This window comes from Heterodontus francisci, chromosome 47 (assembly GCF_036365525.1).
Source record: "Heterodontus francisci isolate sHetFra1 chromosome 47, sHetFra1.hap1, whole genome shotgun sequence".
Taxonomy (NCBI): domain Eukaryota; kingdom Metazoa; phylum Chordata; class Chondrichthyes; order Heterodontiformes; family Heterodontidae; genus Heterodontus; species Heterodontus francisci.
The window spans coordinates 9422792-9449673 of NC_090417.1; the positions used below are offsets into that span (position 1 = coordinate 9422792).

General features: G+C 44.6%; 1 protein-coding gene across 4 annotated transcripts in view; it reads left to right on the top strand.

The window, feature by feature from the left end:
* Positions 1–26882, top strand: part of LOC137357129 (cytosolic purine 5'-nucleotidase-like) — a 69220-nt gene that overhangs the window by 30699 nt on the left and 11639 nt on the right. For all 4 annotated transcript variants that reach the window (XM_068023186.1, XM_068023184.1, XM_068023185.1 and 1 more), the window contains 9 exons: positions 5286–5377; positions 9089–9146; positions 10621–10714; positions 12056–12109; positions 15563–15646; positions 21022–21063; positions 23091–23198; positions 23674–23740; positions 26309–26479. In XM_068023186.1, the coding sequence (XP_067879287.1) occupies positions 5286–5377; positions 9089–9146; positions 10621–10714; positions 12056–12109; positions 15563–15646; positions 21022–21063; positions 23091–23198; positions 23674–23740; positions 26309–26479 (770 nt within the window). The remainder of the gene's footprint in view (positions 1–5285; positions 5378–9088; positions 9147–10620; positions 10715–12055; positions 12110–15562; positions 15647–21021; positions 21064–23090; positions 23199–23673; positions 23741–26308; positions 26480–26882) is intronic.

The following is a 26882-nucleotide window of genomic DNA, read 5'->3' on the forward strand; positions in this document are numbered from 1 at the left end:
AGGGGAAAGCAGCAACAGCCCAATTCGTTGCACCACAGATGGCTCTGCTGCATAGGGAAGGAGTAAAAAGTGTGGGAATGCAATAGTTATAGGGGATTCAATTGTAAGGGAAATAAATAGGCGTTTCTGTGACCGCAAAAGAGACTCCAGGATGGTATGTTGCCTCCCTTGTGCCAGGGTCAAGGATGTCTCAGAGCGGTTACAGGACATTCTGAAGAGGGAGGGTGAACAGCTTGTGGTCATGGTACACATTGGTATGAATGACATAGGTAAAAAGAAAATGAGGTCCTAAAAGCAGAATATAGGGAGCTGGGAAGTAAGTTGAAAAGTAGGACCTCAAAGGTAGTGATCTCAGGATTACTACCAGTGCCACGTGCTAGTCAGAGTAGAAATAGCAGGATATATCGGATGAAAACGTGGCTGAAAAATGGTGTGAGGGGAGGGTTTTAGATTCCTGGGACATTGGGACCAGTTCTGGGGGAGGTGGGACCAGTACAAACTGGACGGGTTACACCTGGGCAGGACCAGGACTGAAGTCCAAGGGGGAGTATTTGCGAGAGTGGTTGGGGAGGGTTTAAACTAAAATGGCAGGGGGGTGGGAACCTTTGCAAGGAGTCAGAGGAGGGGGGATCAAAGACAAGAACAAAAGACAGTAAGGGGAATAAGAAAAGTGATAGACAGAGAAATCAAGGGCCAGAATCATCGAAGGCCACAGTGAAAAATAGTGGGAAGGGGACAAGTAATGTTAAAAAGACAAGCCTAAAGGCTTTGTGCCTTAACGTGCAGATCATTCACAATAAAGTGGATGAACTAATCAAGCAAATAGACGTAAACGGGTGTGATATAGTCGGGATTACGGAGACATGGCTGCAAGGTGACCAGGGATGGGAAATGAACATCCAGGGATATTCAGTATTTAGGAAGGACAGACAAAAAGCAAAAGGCGGTGGAGTTGCATTGCTGGTTAAAGAGGAAATTAACGCAATAGTGAGGAAAGATATTAGCTCTTGACGATGTGGAATCTGTATGGGTGGAGCTGAGAAACACTAAGGGGCAAAAAACGTAAGTGGGGGTTGTATATAGACCCCCAAACTGTAGTGATGATGTTGGGAATGGCATTAAACAGGGAATTAGAGATGCATGCGAAAAAGGAACATCTGTAATTATGGGTGACTTTAATCTGCATATAGTTTGGGCGTATCAAATTAGTCACAATACCATAGAGGAGGAATTCTTGGAGTGTATACGGGATGGTTTTCTGGACCACTACATTGAGGAACCAGCTCGAGAACAGGCCATCCTAGACTGAGTATTGTGTAATGAGAGAGGAATAATTGACAATCTTGTGGTGTGAGACCCCTTGGGGATGAGTGACCATAATATGATAAAATTCTTCATCAAGATGGAGAGTGATGTAGTTGATTCTGAGACAAGGGTCCTGAATCTTAGTAAAGGAAACTACGAAGGTATGAGGCGCGAGTTGGCCATGACGGATTGGGAAACGTTACTTAAAGGGATGACGGTGGATAGGCAATGGCAAACATTTAAAGAGCACATGGATGAACTGCAACAATTGTTTATCCCTGTCTGATGCAAAAGTAAAACGGGAAAGGTAGCCAAACCATGGCTTACAAGGGAAATTAGAGATAGCATTAGATCCAAGGAAGAGGCATATAAATTTGCCAGGAAAAACATCAGACCTGAGGATTGGGTGCAGTTTAGAATTCAGCAAAGGAGGACCAAGGGATTGATTAATAAGGGGAAAATAGAGTTTGAGAACAAGCTTGCAGAGAATATAAAAACTGACTGTAAAAGTTTCTAAAGGTATGTGAAGTGAAAAAGATTGGTGAAGACAAATGTAGGTCCCTTACAGTCAGAAACAGGGGAATTTATTATGGGGAACAAAGGAATGGCTGACCAACTAAATGCATACTTTGTTTCTGTCTTCACAAAGGAGAACACAAATATCATACCAGAAATGTTGGGGAACACAGGGCTTAGTGAGAGAGAGGAACTGAAGGAAATCAGTATTAGTAGAGAAATGGTGTTGGGGAAATTGATGGGATTGAAGGCCGATAAATCCCCAGGGCATGATGGTATGCATCCCAGAGTACTGAAGGATGTGGCCCTAGAAATAGTGGATGCATTGGTGGTCATCTTCCAAGATTCTATAGACTCGGAACAGTTCCTACAGATTGGAGGGTAGCTAATGTAACCCCACTATTTAAAAAGGGAGGTAGAGAGAAAGCAGGGAATTATAGACCAGTCAGCCTGACGTTGGTAGTGGGGAAAATTCTTGAGTCCATTATCAAAGATTTTATAGCAGAGCACTTAGAGAACAGTGGTAGAATCGGGCAGAGTCAGCATGGATTTAGTAATGGGAAATCATGCTTGACAAATCTACTAGAATTCTTCGAGGATGTAACTAGTAAAGCTGATGAGGGGGAGCCAGTGGATGTGGTTTATTTGGACTTTCAGAAGGCTGTCGACAAAGTCCCACATAAGAGATTAGTGTGTAAAATTAAAGCGCATGGGATTGAGGGTAGTGTATTGCGATGGATAGAAAATTGTTTAACAGACAGGAAACAAAGAGTAGGGATAAATGGCTCTTTTTCCAAATGGCAAGCAGTAACTAGTGGGGTACCACAGGGATCGGTGCTGGGACCCCAGCTATTCACAATATATATTAATGATTTAGATAAGGAACTGAATGTAATATCTCCAAATTTGCAGATGACACAAAACTGGGTGGGAGGGTGAGTTGTGAGGAGGATGCAGAGAGGCTTCAGGGTGATTTGGACAAGTTGAGTGAGTGGGCAAATGCAAAGCAGATGCAGTATAATGTGGATAAATGTGAGGTTATCCACTTTGATAGCAAAAACAGGAAGGCAGATTATTATCTGATCGGCTATAAACTGAGAGAGGGGAATATGCAGCGAGAGCTGGGTGTTCTCGTACACCAGTCGCTGAAGGTAAGCATGCAGGTGCAACAGGCGGTAAAAAAGGCAAATGGTATGTCGGCCTTCATAGCGAGAGGATTTGAGTACAGCAGCAGCGATGTCTTGCAGCAATTATACAGGGCCTTGGTGAGGCCACACCTGGAATATTGTGTGCAGTTTAGGTCTCCTTATCTGAGGAAGGATGTTCTTGCTATCGAGGGAGTGCAGCGAAGGTTTACTAGACTGATTCCTGGGATGGCGGGACTGACATATGAGGAGAGATTGAGTCGGTCAGGATTATATTCGCTGGAGTTCACAAGAGTGAGGGAGGATCTCATAGAAACCTATAAAATTCTAACAGGACTTGACAGGGTAGATGCAGGAAGGATGTTCCCGATGGTGGGGGAGTCCAGAACCAGGGGTAAACCTTTCAGGACTGAGATGAGGAGAAATTTCTTCACCCAGAGAGTGGTGAGCCTTTGGAATTCGCTACCACAGAAAGCTGTTGAGGCCAAAACATTGTATGTTTTCAAGAAGGAGTTAGATATAGCTCTTGAGTCTAAAGGGATCAAAGGGTATGGGGCGAAAGTGGGAACAGGTTACTGAGTTGGATGATCAGCCATGATCATAATGAATGGCGGAGCAGGCTCGAAGGGCCGAATGGCCTACTCCTGCTCCTATTTTCTATGTTTCTATGTTACTTGTATCCTCTACCGTGAAGACCGATGCAAAATACCTGTTCAGTTCATCTGACATTTCCTTATTTTCCACTATTAATTCCCCAGACCCACTTTGTTAACTCTTTGCTTTTTTAAATATCTAGAGAAACCCTTACTATCTGTTTTTATATTTCTAGCCAGCTTTCTCTCATTGTCTCATTTTTTTCTTCCTTATGAATCTTTCAGACATTTTTGCTGCTTTTTCTATTCTGTCCAATCTTCTGACCTGCCACCCATCTCTGTGCAATTATATGCTTTTTCTCGAGATTTGATACTATCTTTAACTTTTTTAGTTCATCACCTTATCTCTCCTTATGCTCTCTGACCTCTCGACACCCTTTCTTAAAGTCCACCACTCAATTTGTCTTCACTGCCTCTCCTCTGTAGCCTAGCTCTACAGTACTTCCTGGCCCAGAAAAGCCAGCACATCTCCTGCAATGGCTTCTCTTCCCATGCTATTTTCAGCATGTTCCACATTTCCATCTTTGGCTCCCTCCAATTCCTCATCTACCTTCTGTCCCTTGGCAACACTATCCATAAGCATAGGTTCAGCTTCCACATATACACCATCCTCGAATTCACAAATGTTTCTGTGCTGTCTGACTGCTTCATTGACTTAAAGTTGTGAATGGTGCAGAACTCTCTGCAGCTCAGCCATGGCAACAATAAAGCCATGCTTCTGATTGCTGTTCACTTCGGTTGAACCCAAATTAGTGTTCTGTTTGACCTTGAGTTGCACTTCAAACCGTGCATCCAATTCATCTGCCGACTTCTATCTCTCAAATACTGCCTGTCTCTCTTGCCTACCTTTCTCCTATCCCCACCACTGGTGCTGAAACCAATCATGAATGCCTTCAGCAACCCAAGTTTTAATTTCTCCAACATTTTCCTTCATGACCACCCAAGCCTCCCCTTACATAAACTTCAAGTTATCCTGAACTCCACTGCATGTATTATCTATTCACACAGGTCCTTGTTGATTTCCTTTGATTTCCTCTCCCCCAGAGCAATTGTCCGAATTCCACATGATGCTCTGTTTCGATATCCTTCCATCACCTACCTTTAACACATTCTCAAATGTTGATGGTCTCTGTTACAGTCACTAACTCAAGTCATGTATTCCATAGCCTCAGAACCCTTTGTGTAAAAAAAATGTTTTCTTCCACTCACTGTCTTAAATCTCTTACATTTAATCTTATATCTATGGCCCTTGTTCCCTCTCAATCACTGGAAACAATGGAGATAATCTAAACTTTTACCAGTGGTGTAAAATGGGCAATATTGGGTTCGCTGCCTATTGTACACCAGGCATGATTTTCCTTTTCACTGAAGTTGATGAAAAGGAATGTTGGATTGATGTATAATAGATGGCAGTTTTTCACCATTGTCAAAAGAAATAATGACCCTCCCCACCCCAGTCTGTTACTATTTGCTCTGCCCCACCTCTTCATAACATCTCTATCAAATCACCCTGTTCTTCTGCCATTGCTGTTGCAGGAAGAATCAGTTGAACAGTTGTGTTGAATCCATTGCAGGAAGGATCAGAGTATTGTGTTGAGTTGAACAGTTCTGTTGAATGATCTCATTCCAGACTTTCCTGTAAACCTCTGTCATTGTTTCCCCTCAGAGCAGAGATTCTTGAGCAGTACTCGAACAAGATTATCCAAAGAGATGACATGGAACGCTTTTACATCCTCAACACCCTCTTTAACCTTGCCGGTAGGTTGGAACATTTCCTGTGACTTTCTCTTACATGCCTCAAAACACAATGTTCTGTTTGCAGTGTCACCGAACAGGATGTAAGCCGTTGGTCTGAGCCCACTATGAGGTACCACTCTCATTTTCAGGGGCGGACATTTGCAGATAAGATATGTTATCTTTTTGAGGCATGGTGACTATGGATGGGGCACCTCATTATGAGAGCAGACTTGGAAGGTTTACCCTACTGTGCATATTGCAGGTTCAGGTCCACAGAGCTGAGTAAGACTGAAGCTTTGAGTGTAGTCAATTTATTTCAACTGGTTCTGTCTGATATTCCTTCCACCTGCCGCCTTTTCTGTTTGTTATTTTTTTTGTTTAGTTACACAATATTAGGCTTTTTCGAACATACGAATTAGGAGCAGGAGTAGGCCATTCGGCCCTCTGAGCCTGCTCCGCCAGTTCTTTGCATTGACAAGGTCTAACACAGGACTAATTGCATGCCAAACAATGGAAGAAGCATGCAATAGACAGAACTAAGCGATCCCTCAACCAGTGGATCAGATCAAAGCTCTGCACTCCTGCCACATCCAGTCGTGAATGGTGGTGGACAATCAAACAACTGACAGGAGGAGGAGGCTCCACAAATATCCCCATCCTCAATGATGGGGGAGCCCAGCACATCAGTATAAAAGATAAGGCTGAAGCATTTGCAACAATCTTCAGCCAGAGGTGCCAAGTGGATGATCCATCTCGGCCTCCTCCTGAGGTCCCCAACATCACAGGTGCTAGTCTTCAGCCAATCCGATCCGCTCCACGTGATATCAAGAAACAGCTGAACGCACTGGATACTGGCAATAGTGCTGAAGAATTGTCCTCCAGAGCTAGCGCGTCCCTAGTAAAGCTGTTCCAGTACAGCTACAACACTGGCATCTACCCGGCAATGTGGAAAATTGCCCAGGTGTGTCCTGTGCACTAAAAGCAGGACAAATCTAATTTGGCCAATTACCGCCCCATCAGTCTACTCTCAATGATCAGCAAAGTGATGGAAGAAGTCATCGACAGTGCTAAAGCGGCACAAGCTTAGAAATAACCTGCTCACTGATTCTCAGTTTGTGTTCCGCCAGGGCCATCCTGACCTCATTACAGCCTTTGTTCAGACATGAACAAAAGAACTGAACTCAAGCAGGGACGTGGGAGTGACTGCCTGTGATATCAAGGCAGCATTTGAACGAATGTGGCATGAAGAAGCCCTGGCAAAATTGAAGTCAATGGGAATCAGGGGGAAATGTCTCCACTGGTTAGAGTCATACCTAGCACAAAGGAAGATGGTTGTGGTTGTTGGAGGCCAATCATCTCAGTCTCAGGACATCACTGCAGGAGTCCCTCAGGGTAGTGTCCGAGGCCCAACCATCAGCTACTTCATCAATGACCTTCCATCAACCATAAGGCCAAAAGTGGGGATGTTCGCTGATGATTGCACAATTTTCAGTACCATTCACGACTCCTCAGATACCAAAGCAGTCCGTGTCCAGATACAGCGAGACCTGGACAACATTCAGGCTTGGGCTGATAAGTAGCAAATGATATTCATGCCACACAAGTCCAGGCAATAACCATCTCCAACAAGAGAAAATCTAATCATTTCCCCTTGACATTCAATGGCATTGCCATTGCTGAATCCCCCACTATCAACATCCTCGCGGTTACCATTGACCAGAAACTGAACTAGACAAGCCATATAAATACTGTGGCTACAAGAGCAGGTCAGAGGCTGGGAATTCTGCAGCGACTTCCTGACTTCCCAATGCCTGTCCATCATCTACAAGGCACAAGTCAGGAGTGTGATGGAATACTCTCCACTTGCCTGGATGAGTGCAGCTCCAACAACACTCAAGAAGCTCGACACCATCCAGGACAAAGCAGTCTGTTTGATTGGCACCCCATCCACAAACTTAAACATTCACTCCGTCCATGAGCAACACACAGTGACAGCAGTGTCTACCATATAAAAGATGCACTGAAGCAACTCACCAAGGTTCCTTCGATAGCGCCTTCCAAACCCACGACCTCTACCACCTAGAAGAAAAAGGGCAACAAACACCTGCAAGTTCCCCTCCAAACCACAAATCATCCTGACTTGGAACTGTATTGCCGTTCCTTCAATGTCGCTGGATCAAAATCCTGGAACTCCCTTCCGAACAGCACTGTGGGTGTATCCATACCAGATTCAAGAAGGCAGCTCACCACCACCTTCTTCAGGGCAATTAGGGATGGGCAACAAATGCTGGCCTAGCCAGCAACACCCACATTTCATGAAAGACTGAAAAAAAGAATAAAACTTTGAGTAGCCATTTATCTTTCCTCATGAAAGGCGGTCAGTTGTCTTCAGTCCAATATAACAATAAATATTTGGTTTGTGGTCTCACCTAACAGCAGTGGTAGCACTCTCATTTCCAGGTTTTGGGCCCAAACCCCACTCCAGAGACCTGACCACTTAATCTCAGTTGACACTCCAGTGCAGTACTGAGGGAGTGCTGTGGTAATGGCGGTGCTGACCTTTTGATGAGAGGTTAAACCAAGGTCCCACCTGCTTTCCCATGGCACTTTTTGAAGAAGAACAGGGAAGTTCTCCAGATGTCCTGGCCAACAAATATCCCTCAACCAACACCACTAAAATAGTTTATTGATCAGTTTTCTCATTGCTGTTTGTGGGACCCGGCTGCATACAATTTGACTGCCACATCCCCCTACATTACAGCAGTGACCACACTTCAAAAGTAATTGGCTATGAAGCGCTTTAGGACGTCCTAAGGTCATCAAAAGTGCTATGTACATGCAGGTCTTTCCCTCTTTCTAAAGATCGCCTGCAGTTTTTTTCTCTCTCTGTTACTTTAGACAAAACACAGACACATAATCCAAGACTGTCAGAAATAAACTTACACAATTATGAAATGTAATCAAATTTAAAGAATGTGTTTTAATGGTTTTTACTGTTCACAAATGAGCACCAAATCGGAACTTTTCATTTTTTTTTGCAAAGGGGCAGGGTTTGCCTGTTTAACCCAAGAAGAAAAAAGGCCAATAGTACAACAGATAGAAAGTTTTTGCACATCTTTATAACCCGAGTGTTTGGGAAGAGTGCACTTGTAGCTCCGTAGTTAAATGAGCTGCTAACACTCACTGTTGAGTCTCACACATAAACAGGATAAAGTGTTAAACTTTGGCTGCCATCTGTATCCCAGTAACAGTTAGTGCTGTCAGGAGAGGAGGGGACGAACAGTTGTTTTTATATTTTTATTGTCTACACACACAAAAAACAAAGCGTACCAGAGAAACTGTGCGGCTCTTCCAGTGCAATCGATTTCTGCAACATCTGGGACATAAGAGTGGTTGCTTCTGCACCTGCCAGTTTAGAAAAACCAGATCATAGGCTGATGAGCGCAGAAGTACCCTGGCCAGTATCTTTAGTAGCAATTACAAACATAATTAACTGGAATTAATGTCCTGAACTGAGTGAGTTTCCACAGTCCCAGGATGGACCATGTCTCTGACAATCTGAATCATCTGAATTAATGTGGGGAGCAAGCCGATAGAAAATTGAAGTAACTGCTTGGCAAGGGACACTGCCTTGCTGTTTGTGTTTGCAGCAGGAAGTGACCGCTTGGATTATTGTTCGTTGAGTCCATGGAATTATGATACTATTTCATACATGGTTTGGTTCTGTTGCAGAAACCTACCTATATTCCTGCCTTGTGGATTTCTTCATCAAGTGCTCCAAATACACCAGGTAACAATGCAGATGACCATGCACACAACCCCCTTAGTGTTTTGGTTTTTATGACTTAAACCTGTTCTTTGAAGGCTTCACCGTATTAATGACATTTGTTCTTCAGTGATATTTGTTTGATTTAATTGTCAAGATTCTCTAGCACCCAAAATAACACAGCAAACCTGGGTTACTGTAGGGACTTAAGCTGCCCTTCTTGCTTTGTTTAAATCCAGCCCAGAGAGGGTGCGCAGTTTTGCCTCATTGTGATGGGAATGGCTGCCGCCGTGAGCAACCACCGACCTTTAACATCCTGGAATTTAACTCAAATCCATCCCGGAGAGAGTTCTTGGAACTGTTTAGCACCCTCATCAGATGGGAGTGCCAACAGTGGGGAATTGCTGTTTGAAGAATTGCAGGAGTGACACTGGGGCTCTCTCTCAGTGCATTGCTGCAACCCTGTGTTTAACATTCCCAGGGTTCCATCCTCGCCTCCTCTTCCTGATCTTTGCTTCTCGGCAGAATTATCTAAAGGCATGCAGTCAATTTTCATCAATAGGACATTGATCCCCAGCTCTTCCTTTCCAGCACAACCCTTTAACTCCATGATTGCCACTGTGCTGTCTGATTGACTGTCCAACATCATTGATGCAGTTCAATGCTAGCAAGACCAAAACCACCCTGTTCACACCTGAGAGCCGATTCCGTCCTCCTCCCTGGGCGGCTGTTCAAGTTTCCGCATATGGCGCTCGGCCTTGGTATCCCACTCAACCTGATCTTGAACCAATCAATCACCAAATACTGCCAACTTCCACCACCGAAATATTTCCTATCTTCTTCTCACGGCCACTGGAGCCCTCATTCATGCCTTTGCCACCTTGAGACCAGTATATCAAGATTCACTCTGCATAAACCAAAACCACGTTCTGTCCAATACTATTCAATTCCTCTCACCTCCTATTCTGCCTGAACATTACCAGGTCCCCACCCCTTAAGACTTAGAAATTCTCCACTTCATCTGCAAGTCTCACTGCTGCCTGGATCTGAAATTCCCTCTAGCTTGATATCTTCGCTTGCATCCGCTACTTCTCCAACTCCAGTCTATGTGTTCCCTGCACCTGACACTCTGGTGACACACTGGTGGGAGAGCTTTCATCCATCACTCTCCGACACTTTGGAACTCTCCGCAGATTGTTCGCTGCATTTGATCCCCATTATCAAAAACCTCCTGAAAACCTATTGCTGACTGCACTTTTAATCACCTTCCTTAATTCCCCTCCCACCCTGCTCAGGACCTTCCCCAAGCTCTGAGTAGCCCTGAAACAATCTGCTATGTTATGGGAACTGATGTAAGTTGCTGTTGTTGGGATTGGTTTAATGCACAGAAAATGAGGAGTTAGATATGGTTTGTTTCAGAAAATTGGAAAGGAAAATAAAATACCTCTGTGTACAAGTGTGGCATTGATTCTCATATTTTTCTCTGTTTTTCCCCTAGCTGTGAGGCAGGCTTTAGACATGGTGACCTCTTCATGTCATATCGGAACATGTTCCGGGATGTGCGAGATACAATGGATTCCATCCACGATTCTGTATGATTTCCCCCATTCATATTACTGTTTGAGCATGTGGTTCTGATGATGAAGTTGTTATATAAATAAAACATATTTGCAGTGCTGATCGTAATGAGATCCTCATTATAAAACAATCATATTATGTATGTCTTGTAATGAGGCTTCTGTGGTGATGGATAATGAGTTGCAACTGCAGTTGAGATTCCGAAACTGTTCCCCAGCTTTTAGGCCCAGGATGATTTTTCTCCCTTTCTTTTTCTCTCTGACACATTCATTTTCTCTCTCTCTCTGCCTATATTTTCCCACGATTTCTTTATCTCCCATTCTTTCTCTCTTTCTCTGTTGCTGGAAAGTTTTCTTTCCATCTCATGCTCTGAGATCTCTATCTCTGTCCCTCACTGTACACATATTTGTCAGACCTCTGGATCTGTTTCCCTCTCTCCCAATCTGTCTCAGTCCCTATTGGTCTGAGTTGCTTTCTCTATATCTCTGTCTGGTCACTCCCACTTTAAGTTGCTCTCTCTCTGTCGATCTCTCTGATGTTGCGCTCTCTTTCTATCACTCTCCCTGTATGTTTCTTTATCTAGCCATCTCTCTGTCTCTTTCCCCGTGTCTATCTCTTCCGCCCAACTCCTTGACTGAGAATTGAACCATTCGGTTCCCAATTCTACATTGTTCCATCATTCAAGTACATAGTGCCCCCTCCTGATAAGTAAGAGCAGGGACACGCCACTCTTCCAATCATGCAGACATTTCCTTCCTCTTGTAAGGGATGATTTTCCTGCCCTTTGGGCATGAGAAACACTTATTGCTCAGACACAAAGCACAAGTAGAGTTGGAGAATGTTTGATGCTGAAACTCCATCCCCTTAATGTAGCCCTGGTTTTGCCCTGTAGAGGGGGACAGGGAGGTAGGGAAGTGCTTGCAACTTTTGGCATAAGCCTGAAGCAGATGGCATTCCTGTGTCCCCACTACCTCATTTCCCTGTTTGTTTGCCAATTAGGCACCTATTTTGAGGGGAGCCCAGAAGTGGGATTTAGATTCTGTACTTGACCCCCTTATGATCAGAAGACCACAGAAGGGCAGAAAGCAAAAACAAGGGACCCAACATCTTTGGACAGCAACCGCATGAACCACGATAGCAGACTTGCCTTGCAGACCCTGCAAGGGGGACGAGCCTGCCACAGAGTGGAGCAGGGGGCACAGCAGAGACATGCAAATGACCTGAACCCACAAATCCAGGCGAGTTTGGATCAGGTCAGCCGCAGTGCATTCAGCCCCTAATTCAGAGAGTCGAGGCAGCTTTGAACTATGGCCTATTTTGTTGAAACTTATTGGAGTTGTTTGATTTATTTTCAGGGGACTTTGAAGGAGAAAACGTTGGAAAACCTGGAAAAATATGTGATGAAAGACGTGAGTAGAATACTTGCTGCTTTTCAGAATGAGCACACTCACATGGTTTTTTGAAACCCTTAGATGATAGTGCTGTTCTCTGGTACGTCTGCGTTTGCTGGCCCTCCAGGGTTGTCCTGGAGTCTCCGTGAATTAAAGATTAATATCCTGGACACTGTTGTGAGCAACCAGGAAAATAATCGTGTGGTCATTCAAATAAATTGTATGTGTTTTTCATTTGCTCTGAACACTTTCATTCATTCCTTATAAAAATATTGGAGACAGTGGGCGGCAAGTACTGTTTGCCTGGGTGAGGCAGTTGGATGTGGGATGGCATGTGATGAAACCTTCAGTGATATGTCCAACTATAATTGGCAGCCGTCAAGTACAAATGGAAGGCATTGTTTGCAGGGAAGTGACAGTGAGATTTTCTCTGGTTAAGCAGGGCATTGACCTATTTGCTTCAACTAAAACAAATAGCTGTTCCTTCCTTATTTATGGTGCACTGGCACAGGTCAGGCATGCTTATTCTGTGTACTGCCATTTTTCATCAGCCTCCCCACCATCACTGCTGATCCTTGACACACCTTACTGACAAAGAAAAGCAACTTTTGTTTCCCCGCCCCCCCCCCCCCACCCTCCTTTTCTTAATAAGCTTAAGTTTGCAAAGAACAACAACTGATAAATATAGTCTCTGTTCCAGCAGCTGCACATTCTTCAAGTAGCATAGACCTCTATTTAAAAGGGCAGTCACGGATGCAGTTCCATTGATGGTAGTTTGAGTATTGGCCGTGTGACTGAGCCACAGCTCCAGTCCTGTGACTCAGCCTGAGATGCATTAGAAACATACTTAGCTCCATCATTGTTACTTTCTTCCCACTGCCAATCCATAACTGTGTCACTGCTGCCACACCAAATGATCTCTTAATCCTGCTGCTTGGCCATCGAGACAGGGAGGATTTAAAAGCTGCAGATGCTGGAAATCTGCAATAAAAACAGGAAGTGCTGGAATACTAAGCAGGTCAGGCAGCATCTCTGGGGAGAGAAGCAGAGTTCAGGTTTCAGGTCTGTGACCTTTCATCAGTACACTGAAACGTTAACTCTGTTTCTCGCTCCACAGATGCTGCCTGACTGGCTGAGTATTTCCAGCACTTTCTGTTTTTATTATAAAAGGGAGGATTTAGTTCAGTGGGAGATAGGAAGTAGTTCTGATTGCAGGTGTATGTGGATCATGTGAATGTCGGAAGTGAGATCAGCTGCCAGGTGCAGTCTATGTTCACTGCAATGAAAACAGCTTTCCACAACCTACGCACCCAGTCAGCCAAGCCCTATCCATTCCTTTTGGTCTGAGATTTGTACATATAATTCACTGTTAAATTGGTTAAATTGGAGGCCTGGACAACGTATGCCAGCCAAGAGCGACGTCTCAATTCATTCCATCTTTGCTGCCTTCGGAGAATACTTGGCATCAGGTGGCAGGACTATATCTCCAACACAGAAGTCCTTGAAGCGGCCAACACCCCCAGCTTATACACACTACTGAGTCAGCGGCGCTTGAGATGGCTTGGCCATGTGAGCCGCATGGAAGATGGCAGGATCCCCAAAGACACATTGTACAGCGAGCTCGCCACTGGTATCAGACCCACCGGCCGTCCATGTCTCCGCTATAAAGACGTCTGCAAACGCGACATGAAATCATGTGACATTGATCACAAGTCGTGGGAGTCAGTTGCCAGCATTCGCCAGAGCTGGCGGGCAGCCATAAAGACAGGGCTAAATTGTGGCGAGTCGAAGAGACTTAGTAGTTGGCAGGAAAAAAGACAGAGGCGCAAGGGGAGAGCCAACTGTGCAACAGCCCCAACAAACAAATTTCTCTGCAGCACCTGTGGAAGAGCCTGTCACTCCAGAATTGGCCTTTATAGCCACTCCAGGCGCTGCTTCACAAACCACTGACCACCACCAGGCGCGTATCCATTGTCTCTCGAGATAATGAGGCCCAAAAGAAAAAGAAAATTGGTTCAAAATGATTTTACTGTGTCAGTTATTCTGCAAACATGAAAGTGATCTGCTAAATCTTGTCCATGCAGCTATAAATTTGGAGGATGTCCTGATACAATAATCAGGTTTTAACCTGCCCAGTCAGTGCTGCAGCCCGTGAGTTCCACCCTGCATGGATGCTGCCACCAAGTGGAAGACTGCTGTTTCAGCAGGAAATGTGTGCCATTTCAATAACAGAGCAGGGAAAATCATGGGAGTTGTGCCCTGGTGTCATGATTGGGTGTCATTTCCCCCATTCCATTTGTAACCTGTGGTCCTCACACGACATAAGATATAAAAATACTTTCCATTCAAAGAATTAAACCCTACCAGGCAAGTAATGTTACTTTCAGTGATCTACCACAAATACCTGCGCAGACTGTCACTCATGGGCTGTATCGCTGACTGTGTACACTGTAACCCCAGCAACTGTAGAACGGAGACCTGCAAATTTACAACCACACACAAGTTAGATTTAGCAGACACTTTTACTTCATTGAAATTCCGAGCTGGCTCCTTCGTCCAGAAAGGGGATCTGCTGATTGGAAAATCATACTTAGGTTGTACATGGTGCTGAGGGAATTAAGTGCTGAAGAAGAGATTTACTTAGAATGACAGAGAAGTTTCAACATGGAACTGGGATATTCAACCCAACTGAACACTTTTTGTATTTATCCTCCACTTCATACACTGAATAGTCCTCATCCCATGTGCCCATTATGTCTCCAAACCTCCTTTTCCTCTCTCCTTCGACCATTTATCGAGCCGAGTCATAACTGTTGGCTCAGTTTCTGCTTGAATCACTAGCTCTGGTAGTGTATTCCACAATAGGACAACCCTCTGTGTAAAAGAAAGACGTTTTTCCTGCCTCTCTGTCCTAAATCTCATTTATTTAAACTTCTGGCTGTGTCACATTGTACAAGACATGTCAACTACTGGAAACAATATGTTGGTGTCTGCTCTGTTGGTAAGTTGCAACATCTCTACCAAATCACCCCATAACCTAGGGGCGGCACAGTGGCGCAGTGGTTAGCACCGCAGCCTCACAGCTCCAGCGACCCGGGTTCAATTCTGGGTACTGCCTGTGTGGAGTTTGCAAGTTCTCCCTGTGTTTGCGTGGGTTTTCTCCGGGTGCTCCGGTTTCCTCCCACAGCCAAAAGACTTGCAGGTTGGTAGGTAAATTGGCCATTATAAATTGCCCCTAGTATAGGTAGGTGGCAGGGAAATATAGGGACAGGTGGGGATGTGGTGGGAATATGGGATTAGTGTAGGATTAGTATAAATGGGTGGTTGATGGTCGGCACAGACTTGGTGGGCCGAAGGGCCTGTTTCAGTGCTGTATCTCTAAACTAAACCTCTTTCATTCTAACGAAAACAACTGCTGAATAACTGTGATGTGACTGATTGATTGATTGATTGATGGTTTTTTCCCTTTAGCCTCAATTGCCTCTGCTCCTCAGTCGAATGAAAGAAGTGGGAAAGGTTTTCCTTGCTACCAACAGTGATTACTCTTACACAGATGTAAGTGTACAATTTCATTTCAATCTGTGCTTCCAGCAACTGAATGGGCATATTCAAGGAAATTGGAAATAAAGACAGGATAAAGACGGGGCACAGGTCAATCAGCACATCAAAAGAGAAAAGACAGCCTCAGGCTTTGGTGGTTACACCCAAAACACAGCCATTTCTCTTTACAGATGCTGACTGTGTAATTTCTGTTTTTATTTCAGAAACAGCAAGTTGTATGATTGGGAATACCCTGTCTGAAAAGGTGGTGGAAGCAGATTCAGTAAAAAAAACTTTCAGAAGAGACTTGGATCTATGCTTGAAGGGAAAAGATTTGCAGGGCTATTGGGAAGGAGCAGGGGAGTGGGATCAATTGGATAGCTCTACCAAAGAGCCAGCACAGGCACGATGGACTGAACACCTTCTCTCTGTTCCTTCTGTGCTGTATCACTCGATGATTTAATTTCCAACACTTGGGGGTTTTCTCCATTTTTTTTATTCAACCGTCTGTTGAGCAGTTAGCTGCAGCTATACTGTCCTGTTATGTACCTAATCGGCTCCTCAAAGTGAACTCCACATCAATGTGTGACAGTGAAAATAAGCTGCCAACCATTTAAAATAAGAAATACGTATGGAGCAGTGCCGATAGCACAATCGTTAAGCTGTGAGGTCATGAGGCCGTGCTGTTGATTTGAGTTAGTCCCATTGATTGTTTCTGCAATACACTGGGGCCCCACTATAACGTGGAACTCAGTATAACACGGTTCTATCCTGGACCCCAAAATTTACATTCTGCAAATGCAGCCACAAGCCTCCCCCCATACAAACGCAGCCACCCACTTGAAAAAAAGAAAAGTTAGAAGCAGTATTTAATTATTTGGTTGATTTTACACAGCACCTGCTTTATTCATTTATTTTGGAGCACGAGGACTGGAAACTGTAGGGTTATCCCTGGCATTGGCGGGATAAAACCTGAGCGCAGGACACGAGCTGTGAAATAATGCAGTCTCACCAAAATACAATCTCGAGATATGGGCTCCATGGACCATGTTACTGCGGGGTCCTAGTGTACTGTCCATTCGTCCTCCACACAGCCACCACTATGTGACTTCAAACCTTTGTGGAAAAATTCACACTTTATCTCTCTCACCCATCTGTCACACTTTCATGTCCCCCAAGGATGTATCATTGACCCCATCCTATTTCTCATCTACATGCTGCCCATCAGCGACATAATCGACAAAACACCATCAGTCTCCACATGTATGCAAATGATACTCAGTTCCAAAATTCTGCAGCCTGTGTCCTAAATCGCCCATCACCCCTGTGCTCCTGACTTACATTAGCTCCTGGTTAAACAATGCCTTGATTTTAAAATTCTCATGCGTGTTTTCAATTCTCTCGATGACCTTGTCCCTCCCTATCTCTGTCATCTTCTCTAGCCTCACAACCCTCAGAGATATCTGTGCTCCTCCAATTTTGGCCTCGTGGGCAATCCCGATTTTAATCACTCCACCAGTGGCAGCCATGCCTTTACCTTTCAAGGCCCAAAGCTCTGAAATTCCCTCCTTAAACATTTCTGCCTCACATCCTCTCTTTCCTCCTTTAAGACACTCCTTAAAACCCATCTGTCCTCACATCTCCTTATGTGGCTTCATTCCTGTGAAGTGCCTTGGGTCATCAATGTTAAAGGTGCCAGATAAATACAAGTTGTTGAGACGTTAAACCCGAGGCCTAAAGCCTGGCTTGGGTATAAAATTAAAACCTGACTCAGGCCCAACCAGACCACGGCCAACCCGAACTTGACCCGGGCCCAAGTCCTTCAGTTTTCTTCCTGCCCAACCTGACCCGAAAATGTCAAACATGTTATTAGTACTGAAAAAAAAATCGCATCAAAATGTAGATTAAAAAGAAAACAATACAAAACAAAAGCCGACCACAGCCAACCCGAACCCGACTCGACCCAAGCCTGAAGGCTGGGCACAGAATATAGACCCAACCCGACCCGAACCCGACAGATGTAGTTGGGTTTGGATCGGGTAGCCAGGCTTTACCGAGGCCCCTTCTGTCCTCTCAAGTGAACAGAATAGATTCTGTGGTTCTGTTCAAAGAAAAGCAGTGGAATTCTCCTTGTGTCGTGCTTAACATTTACCTCTTAAACAACATCACTGAAACAAATTATAGGGTTATTTATGTCATTACGTTTTGTGAGACTTTGCTGTGTGCAAATTGGCTGGCATCTTTCTCTACATTACAACCGTGACTGCACTTCAAAACCACTTCACTGGCTGTGAAATGATCTGAGATATGCTGCGATTGTGAAAGGTTGTATAGAAATGTAAGTTCTGGCTTTTATTTACTGAACCAAACAGCCCAAAAGACCCCAAGTCACATCCCTGGTCCGTCTAGTCGCTGATGTTTCAAATTCAAGATTGATGTCAAGTGTCCAGCATGTCTTGACTGTTCTCTGGCATCCATGCACATTCAGCGATCAGGAGCACAAACCCTGGCTGACCTCCATTTCCCAAACTTCCAGAAACAGCCCAGTTACAGCATTCTGCTACCACCCTGGATGAGGTCAGATACCTTAGCACAGAACTTATAAGAACATAAGAAATAGGAGTAGGAATAGGTCATACAGCCCTTCAAGCCTGCTGCACCATTCAATATGATCATGGCTGATCTTTGGCTTCAACTCCACTTTCCCGCCTGCTCTCCATATCCCAAATTCCCCGAGAGACCAAAAATCTGTCTATCTCAGCCATCAATGTATTCAATGATGGAGCTTCCACAACCCTCTGGGGTAGAGAATTCCGAAGGTTCACAACCCTTTGAGTGAATAAATTTCTCCTCATGTCAGTCCTAAATGATTGGTCCCTTATCCTCAGACTGTGCCCCGTGTTCTAGATTCCCCAGGCAGGGGAAACAACCTCGGTGTCTACTCTGTTAAGCCCCTTCAGAATCTTGCATGTTTCAATGAGATCACCACTCATTCTGCCAAATTCCAGAGAGTATGGACCTAATTTACTCAGCTTCTGAACAAAGGAAAAAACCCTCTTATTCCAGGAACCAATCTTGTGAACTTTTGTTGTACTGCCTTCAATGCAAGTATACCCTTCCTTAAATATGGAGACCAGGAATGGACACAGTACTCCAAGTATGGTCTCAGCAAAGCTATGTACAATAGCAGCAAGACCTCTTTATTCTTGTATTCCAATCCCCGTGCAATAAAGGCCAGCATGCCATTTGCCTTCCTAAATGTTTGTTGTACCTGCATGCTAACTTTGTGTTCCTTGTACAAGTCACTCTGAACATCAACATTTACAAGTACCACACCTTTTAAATAATATTCTGCTTTTCCATTCTTACTACTAAAGTGAATAACCTCTCCTTTCTCCACATTATATTCCATCTGCCATCTTGTTGCTCACTCACTTAACCTGTCGATATCTCTATGCAGCTTTTTGTGTCCTCTTCACTACTTGCATTCCATCTAGCTTTGTATCATCAGCAAAATTAGATCCATTATTCTCCATCTCTTCATCGAAGTCATTCATTTAGATTGTAAATAGCTGAGGCACCAGCACCGATCCTTGCGGTTACAGCCTGCCAACTTGAAAATGCCCTGTTTATCCCTACTCTTTGCTTCCTGTCCATTAACCAATCCTCTCTCTGGACTAATATTGCCCCAACTCCATGAGCCCTTATCTTGAGTATGAACCTTTTGTGTGGCACCTTGTCGAATGCCTTTTGGAAATCCAAGTATACTACTGGTTCCCCATCTACCCTACTAGTTACATCCTCAAAAAACACCAATAAATTTGTCAAACACAATTTCCCTTTCAGAAAACCATGTTGACTTTGTCTGATTATGCTCTGATTTTCTCAGTACATTGTTAAGACTTCCATCATAAAAGATTCAAGCACTTTCCTGATGACTGATGTCAGGCTAACTGGCCTGTAGTTCCCTGTTTTCTCTGTCCCTCCTTTCTTGAACAGCATGGGAACATAAGGAACAGGAGTGCTCTGGCCTGCTCTGCCATTTAATGGCTGATTTACACCTCAACTCCATTTAACGTGGAACCAGGAGCTGTTTGGTGCAAGACAGAGTGGATGAACTCTTGAGCTATGGGTGGATTATGATTATATATTAATAATTAAACTGTTAGGCTCCATATTTGTGTGGATATGAATGGATTATAAGATGATGAGGGGCATTTTCACCCCCAAAAATGTGTGAAATCGGGTTGGGTAAGATGTTAGTGTTAAAAATCTCAAACGCGAATCCAAACCATCTCGAGCCCACTTGTTTCCAGGGTTAAAAGAGACAGGACTGGGACATGCAACCAACCTGCTGCCAGGAGTGGGGTGTCATTTAAATATTGTAATGAGGCGGCATGCCTTAGATTCAATCTGCATTTTAAATTTAACCCTGGCCAACCAGGTTTCCCAGGCCTTGGGCAGCGAGGATTGCTGGATCCAGCAGGTAAGTGTCTTTCCACCTCCCTGCTGGATCCAGCTTACCTGCTTCTTTGCCTCCCCAGTGCGATCAGACACCCTGCACCACCCTTCCCAGAGCCATAATCTCCCCCCAGTGCCTCTGATCTCTTCCCGCCACTGATACTTCAAATCTCCCCTCTGGCCTTCAGTGTCCTGCCACCCACCCACAACGCCTCCAATCTCACCTCCGTCCCCGGCCTTTCCAATCTCTCTCTCTCTCCACTCTCCTGCTGGCCTGGTGCCGAAGGCCTATCCTCTCGACCTGGCTGTCTGTAGCTGTCGGCAGCTGGGAAACTGAGTCAAAAAATTTGAATCAGGTTCTGCTGTTAAATTCAGCAGCACCTGAGGGAAACCTTTTCCTCTGACCTTCCTGACCTCAGAACAGCTCCCACCTCCCTCCCTGCCTCTAAGCAAATATTGGAGCCGATGTTTCTCAGTTCAGTGAGCAAATGATTACAAGTAGGAAATTCTTCATTCTTGCATCAAGCATCTTAGCAAGGGTAAATTACTGTAAAGATGCAGACTATGGATCATCGGGGACAAAGTGTGCTGACAGGAACTGGTGCAGAGCTGTGAAAGAGAAGGTGATTTTAGAAACTATACCAAATTGTGACAAATCCACGAGGAAAGGCTCTCAACACTCGCTGTTGAAATTCACACAGGAAGAGCACCCACTGGGAATTGGAGGGCACTGACACATGTGGGAGGCACCAGCAAGAGCCGGTGCCTTTTGAGTGTAGAGGGAAAGACATTGAAATGCTTTCATTTATGTGTGTTCATGGATGCTGTGGCAATCTGCAGTGGTCTCTTTGTGATGAGCAGGAAACTGCAAAATTAGCAGTCAGACCTGTGATGTGTTGATGTTCACTCTCATTACTTTTCTTTTGCAGGCAATAATGAAATACCTATTTGATTTGCCACATGGGCCAAAGGTAACGTTACAAACTAATGCAGCACAAGCCACACAGACTGAGCAGACTTAGAAGGGTCAACGTACAATCTGCACACAATATACAGTAGTGTGTAATGCAGACTTTTTTTTATTCGCTCATGGGATGTGGGCGTCGCTGGTTAGGTGAGCATTTATCGCCCATCCCTAATTGCCCTTGAGAAGGTGGTAGGTGATGATGAGCTTCCTTCTTGCACCGTTGCTGTCTTTGTTGTGTAGGTACACCCATAGCGCTAGGTTAGGAAGGGAGTTCCAGGATTTTGACCCAGCGACAGTGAAGGAATAGCGATATAGTTCTAAGTAAGGGTGGTGTGTGGATTGGAGAGAAACTTGCAGGTTTTAGTGTTCCCATGCTGCCCTTGTCCTTCTAGATGGTAGAGGTCATGGTTTGGAAGGTGCTGTCAAAGGAGACTTGGTGAGTTGCTGCAGTGCATCTTGTAGATAGTACACACTGCTGCCACTCTGCATTGGTGAACATTGAAGGTGGTGGATTGGGTGCCAATCAAGCGGGCTGCGGTTTGTCCTGGACGGTGTCGAGCTTCTCGAGTGTCACTGGAGCTGCACCCATCCAGACAAGTGGAGAGTATACCATCACACTCCTGACTTGTGCCTTGTAGATGGTGGACAGTTATCGGGGAGTCAGGAGGTGAGTTATTCACTGCAGAACTTGCAAACTCCACACAGGCAGTACCTGGAATTGACCTGGGTTCAATTCCAGGTACTGCCTGTGTGGAGTTTGCAAGTTCTCCCTGTGTCTGCGTGGGTTTCCTCCGGGTGCTCCGGTTTCCTCCCACAAGCCAAAAGACTTGCAGGTTGGTAGGTAAATTGGCCATTATAAATTGCCCCTAGTATAGGTAGGTGGGAGGGAAATATAGGGACAGGTGGGGATGTGGTAGGAATATGGGATTAGTGTAGGATTAGTATAAATGGGTGGTTGATGGTCGGCACAGACTCGGTGGGCTGAAGGGCCTGTTTCAGTGCTGTATCTCTAAACTAAACTAAACTAAACAGAATTCCGAGCCTCTGACCTGCTCTTGATGCCACAGTATTTATCTGGCTGGTCCAGTTCAGTTTCTGGTCAGTGGTAACCCCCATGATGGTGATAGTGGTGGATTGAGTGATGGTAATGCCATTGAACATCAAGGGAAGATGGTTAGATTCTATCTTGTGTGAGATGGTCATTGCTTGGAACTTGTGTGGCATGAATGTTACTTGCCACTTATCAGCTCAAGCCTGGATGTTGTTCAGGTCTTGCTGCATCTGGACACAAGCTGCTTCATTATCTGAAGCATCGCGAATGGATCTGAACATTGTGCAATCATCAGCGAACATCCCCACTTCTGACCTTATGATTGAAGGAAGGTCATTGATGAAGCAGCTGAAGATGGTTGGGCCCAGGACACTACCCTGAGGAACGCCTGCGGTGATGTCCTGGGACAGAGATGATTGACCTCCAACAATCACAACCATCTTCCTTTGTGCGAGGTATGACTCCAACCAGCAGAGAGTTTTCCCCCTGATTCCCATTGACTCCAGTTTTGCTAGGGCTCCTTGATGCCATACTTGGTCAAATGCTACCTTGATGTCAAAGGCAGTCACTCTCGCCTCACCTCTTGAGTTCAGCTCTTTTGTCCATGTTTGGACAAAGGCTGTATTGAGATCAGGAGCTGAGTGGCCCTGGCGGAACCCAAGCTAGGTTTCAAGGAGGAAAGAGAGGCAGAGAGGTTTAAGGAGGGAATTCCGGGGCTTAGGGCCTAGACAGCTGAAGTCGTGGCCAGTGATGAAGGAGCAGTGAAAATCAGGGATGTGCAAGAAGCCAGAATTGCAGGAGTGTAGAGATCTCGAAGGGTTGTAGGGCTGGTGGAGGTTACAGAGATAGGGAGGGGTGAGGCCGTGGAGAGATTTGAAAACAAGGATGAGAATTTTAAAATCGAGGCGTTACAGGATTGGGAGCTGTGGTCGGTCAGCGAGCATTCTGAAATCTGATGCTTTCCTGTTTTTCTTTACCAGCCAGGTACTTTGCATTGCTCCTGGCACTCCTACTTTGACCTGATTGTGGTAGACACACGAAAACCTCTTTTCTTTGGAGAAGGAACCGTTCTCAGACAGGTTGACACTGTGAGTAATTGAGGTCTGCTTCAGTGACAATGACAAATAAAGTGTGTAACAGAAAATATCACAGTTTTCTTCTCAGGGCAGCTGTTTCTTGCTGATCGTCTGAGACTTCAGATCATATTGCTGCTCATTTCAGAATGAGAGTCAGAGAGTAATTATGGCACAGAAGGACCATACTGACTCTCTGTAGAGCAATCCAAACGGGCCCATTCACCGGCGGCGGCAGTATTTTGTCTTTGGAATCAGTGTTTCTTGCTGCCGATTGGCTCTTAGGTGTATCATACGGGATTGCCTTGTGCCACAAAACCTGTTCTGACGAAGATTCTTGTGCTTAGTGCAATATTCTGACCTAATTCAAGAAATAACAAACACAGCAAAATAAATTACATTTATTTGCGCGTGAACTGTAGTATTTCAAAATTTTCTCTGTTTTCAGCTGAGCAGTGCTCAATATTTATTTATTCGCATTAACTTATAGGAATCTGGGAAGCTTCGGATTGGCACCTACACAGGCCCTTTGCAACGTGGTATTGTTTACTCTGGAGGTGAGTCCCCTGTGCTACTAGATTGACTCTTACACAATTGCATATTCTGTCAACAGAATAACAAATGCCGTGCACGAGGGCAAAGATGACAAAACTCTACAGACTGTTGCAATTAATTTTTTAAAAAGGAACACAAATATTTGAATAATTCCTGCTGGCCTCCAGTCTTGTCACTGAACTGAAGGACTGTTATTTTGCATATTTGCTGTCTTCTGGATGTCACATTAGACTGTAGCCCCACCTCATGGATTTAAAGGATCCCATAGTATTCCACGGGTGTGTGAGTGCAACACGGGCTCTGATATATTTTCTTCCTGAAGGCAAACACTTTGAACCAATACAATGTCTGACACACCTGACAACCCATTGACATGTTGAAGTCTTTAAACCAAGCTACTGAGAGATCCACATGGATAATTTCTGCTTGCTTGATACAGAGTGCACCCCACTTACCCAAGTCTAGAAAGCCTTGGCAGAGCTAACAAGTGGGCACAGGAGTACTGCTGGAATTTAAAGAACAGTACATTGGCAAGCTTCCCACTGTTGGCTTGTTCGGTTATCTGGAGCCCAATGGGAAGAATGCCAGTTCATGGTGAAAAATCTACACGTCCAGATCTCACTAGTGTCTGGTCAATCTTCAGCCCTTGATCACAAAAGATCTGCTTGGTCCAGGGGTCAGATTACGAGTCTGCCATCACCAGATGTACCACCTTGGAAACTCCTTGAATTCAAAGATAACTCACCTATCTCCCTTCTCCCAACCTCCTCCCATGAAAAAGGATTGTAACTAGTTGGTTGTTAGACAATTAATAAGCAGGTTTTTTGATCCTGTGCTACATAGCGAGCAGGTACCCAGTGCTCCTTACAGGCAGCACAATTCACAGTAAGTTGTATCAGGAATTCATGGCTTGCAGACTGAAGAAAGGAAAAACTTGCATTTATTTAACACTTGTCACATCTTCAGGACCTCCCAAAGCACTACACACACAATAAACGAATTATGAAGTGTAAACATTTTCTTTTGTAGGCAAATGCGGCAACCAATTTGTGCACAGCAAGGTTCCACAAACGGAACATGAGATTAATGACCAGATACTCAAGTTTGACAGTGTAAATTAAAGGATAATTGTTGACTAGGACACTGGGGGGTGCAAATGATCTGGGGTGGAAACACAAACCAGGCAATTGCGAATTGGCAGGCCGTTTGACACCCCAGACCATTTAAGTCAAAGGGCTAGAAAATTGATGGGGTGTAAAATGGACTGCCGATTCACAATCTCCAGCTTTCTGCTCCACACAAGACCACTTGCACTCCCAAACTTCCAGAAGGAAGGGGAATGATATCAATTAGTGCCACCGAATAAATCACCAGATAATTGCCTTGAAATTCTTCAGGGGTTCTCCCAGACCCTCTCCCAACTTGAGCAGAACCCCTAGAGAAACACAGTAAATGGCCACTTCTAACAATCTGCACCATTTCTCTGGGGGGTTTTGAAAGTTTCCTGCCAAAGTTATAGCAGGAGAAATTCAGGGCCAGTATCTTTTCTTCGAAATAGGACCAGGGCCAGGCACTGCACTCTGGTTCATAAGAACATACAGACTTTTAGGAACAAGTCCCAACAAGTTCATCCCTTTTCATAGATCAACTCAATCTACCTCATATCCGACAATCCCTTCTTTCTCTCAAGACAGATACAATTATCTCTTGCAGCCACAGTCCTTCCCTGGTCACTTATTTCACAATTCTATATACAGTTTGGGTGAAAATTTTTGCTTAATTTGCCTTCTTTTTCTTCATATCCAAACATTTAATTTGTGTCTTCATGATTTGAGCTCTTCACCACAGTGAATACGTTACCCAGATCAATTGTCCCTTCATAAATCTTGAAAAGTTCAATTAAATCATCTGTCTCTATTTTTCCAAAGTAAACCAACCAGATTTCCTTAACCTTTCCTGATACATTAAATTCTTAATATCCAGAATCGTCTTTGCTGGTTGCATCTGTACCCACTCAATGTGTTCCACTGCCACGCAGACTGTACAGACCATGTTGCTAGCTGGGAGCCAGAGACTTTTTCAGGTGATTACATGGGGTCTGCATGCAGGCCAGCTGAATGTCCTATCAGCTGAAGAATGGTGCGTGGCAATGGGAATAAACAAAAAGGGGTAAGAATAAGGAAGGACGATCAGTTGGGGACAAGGATATAAGATAAGATGCGAGAGATTTATGACAGAGGACAGGAGAAATATTTTTACATCGAGGGCTATAAGGCTGTGGAATGCATGACAGATGTTAGTGATTGAAGCAGAGACTGTATTAACATTTAAGAATAAGCTAGATGTGTCATTCAAGGAAACGGGAATAAAGGAATTTGGGAACAGAGCAGATCCATGGGATTAGGCCGAGTGCCCATGTGGAGGATAAACACCAACGTAGATGGGTTGGGCCTATCTCTGTGTCGTAATGTCTATGTAATTTGTGGATTGTCATTCAAGGTGTTTTGGTCATTTACCAATTCTTATACATGATGAGCTGACTAAAGATCCTCCTGATAACGCTGTCCTAGGGTCTTCAGATATGATCTGCGACCTTCTGGGGGTGAAAGGTAAAGAGATTCTGTATATTGGCGATCATATCTTTGGAGACATCCTCAAATCCAAGAAGTGGCAGGGCTGGAGGACCTTCCTGGTTGTACCTGAACTGGCACATGAGCTCCGGGTCTGGACAGAGAAGAGTGGTAAGTCCAAGCTAAGTGGGACTGCAGCTGCTTCCAACTTGCCTTTCCACCAATCTACGTTCATACAACGATATCAACTTTCACTTGTGAGTTTGAATTCAGACCAGGCAGGCCACCTACTGTCAGGGTTCTATAAGAAGTGAATCTGGGCAGTCTAAATACAGTTTCCAGTGAGCATGAACCCATGGTTTGACACCTCCCCTCACACCCTCAAGTCTAAAGGGCGCAGACTTTGAGTGTACCTGGCACACAATTCATTTTGCCTTCCATCATTAGATCTGGCTTTTCCAAAGTTGTGATCGCTTCCCAAATCTGTACTCATCTTTCACACAACTTTGTGTTTGAATCTTTCCAGTCAGGTTTTTTGTCACCCGTACAGCAACCAAATGGCTGTCACCCAAAT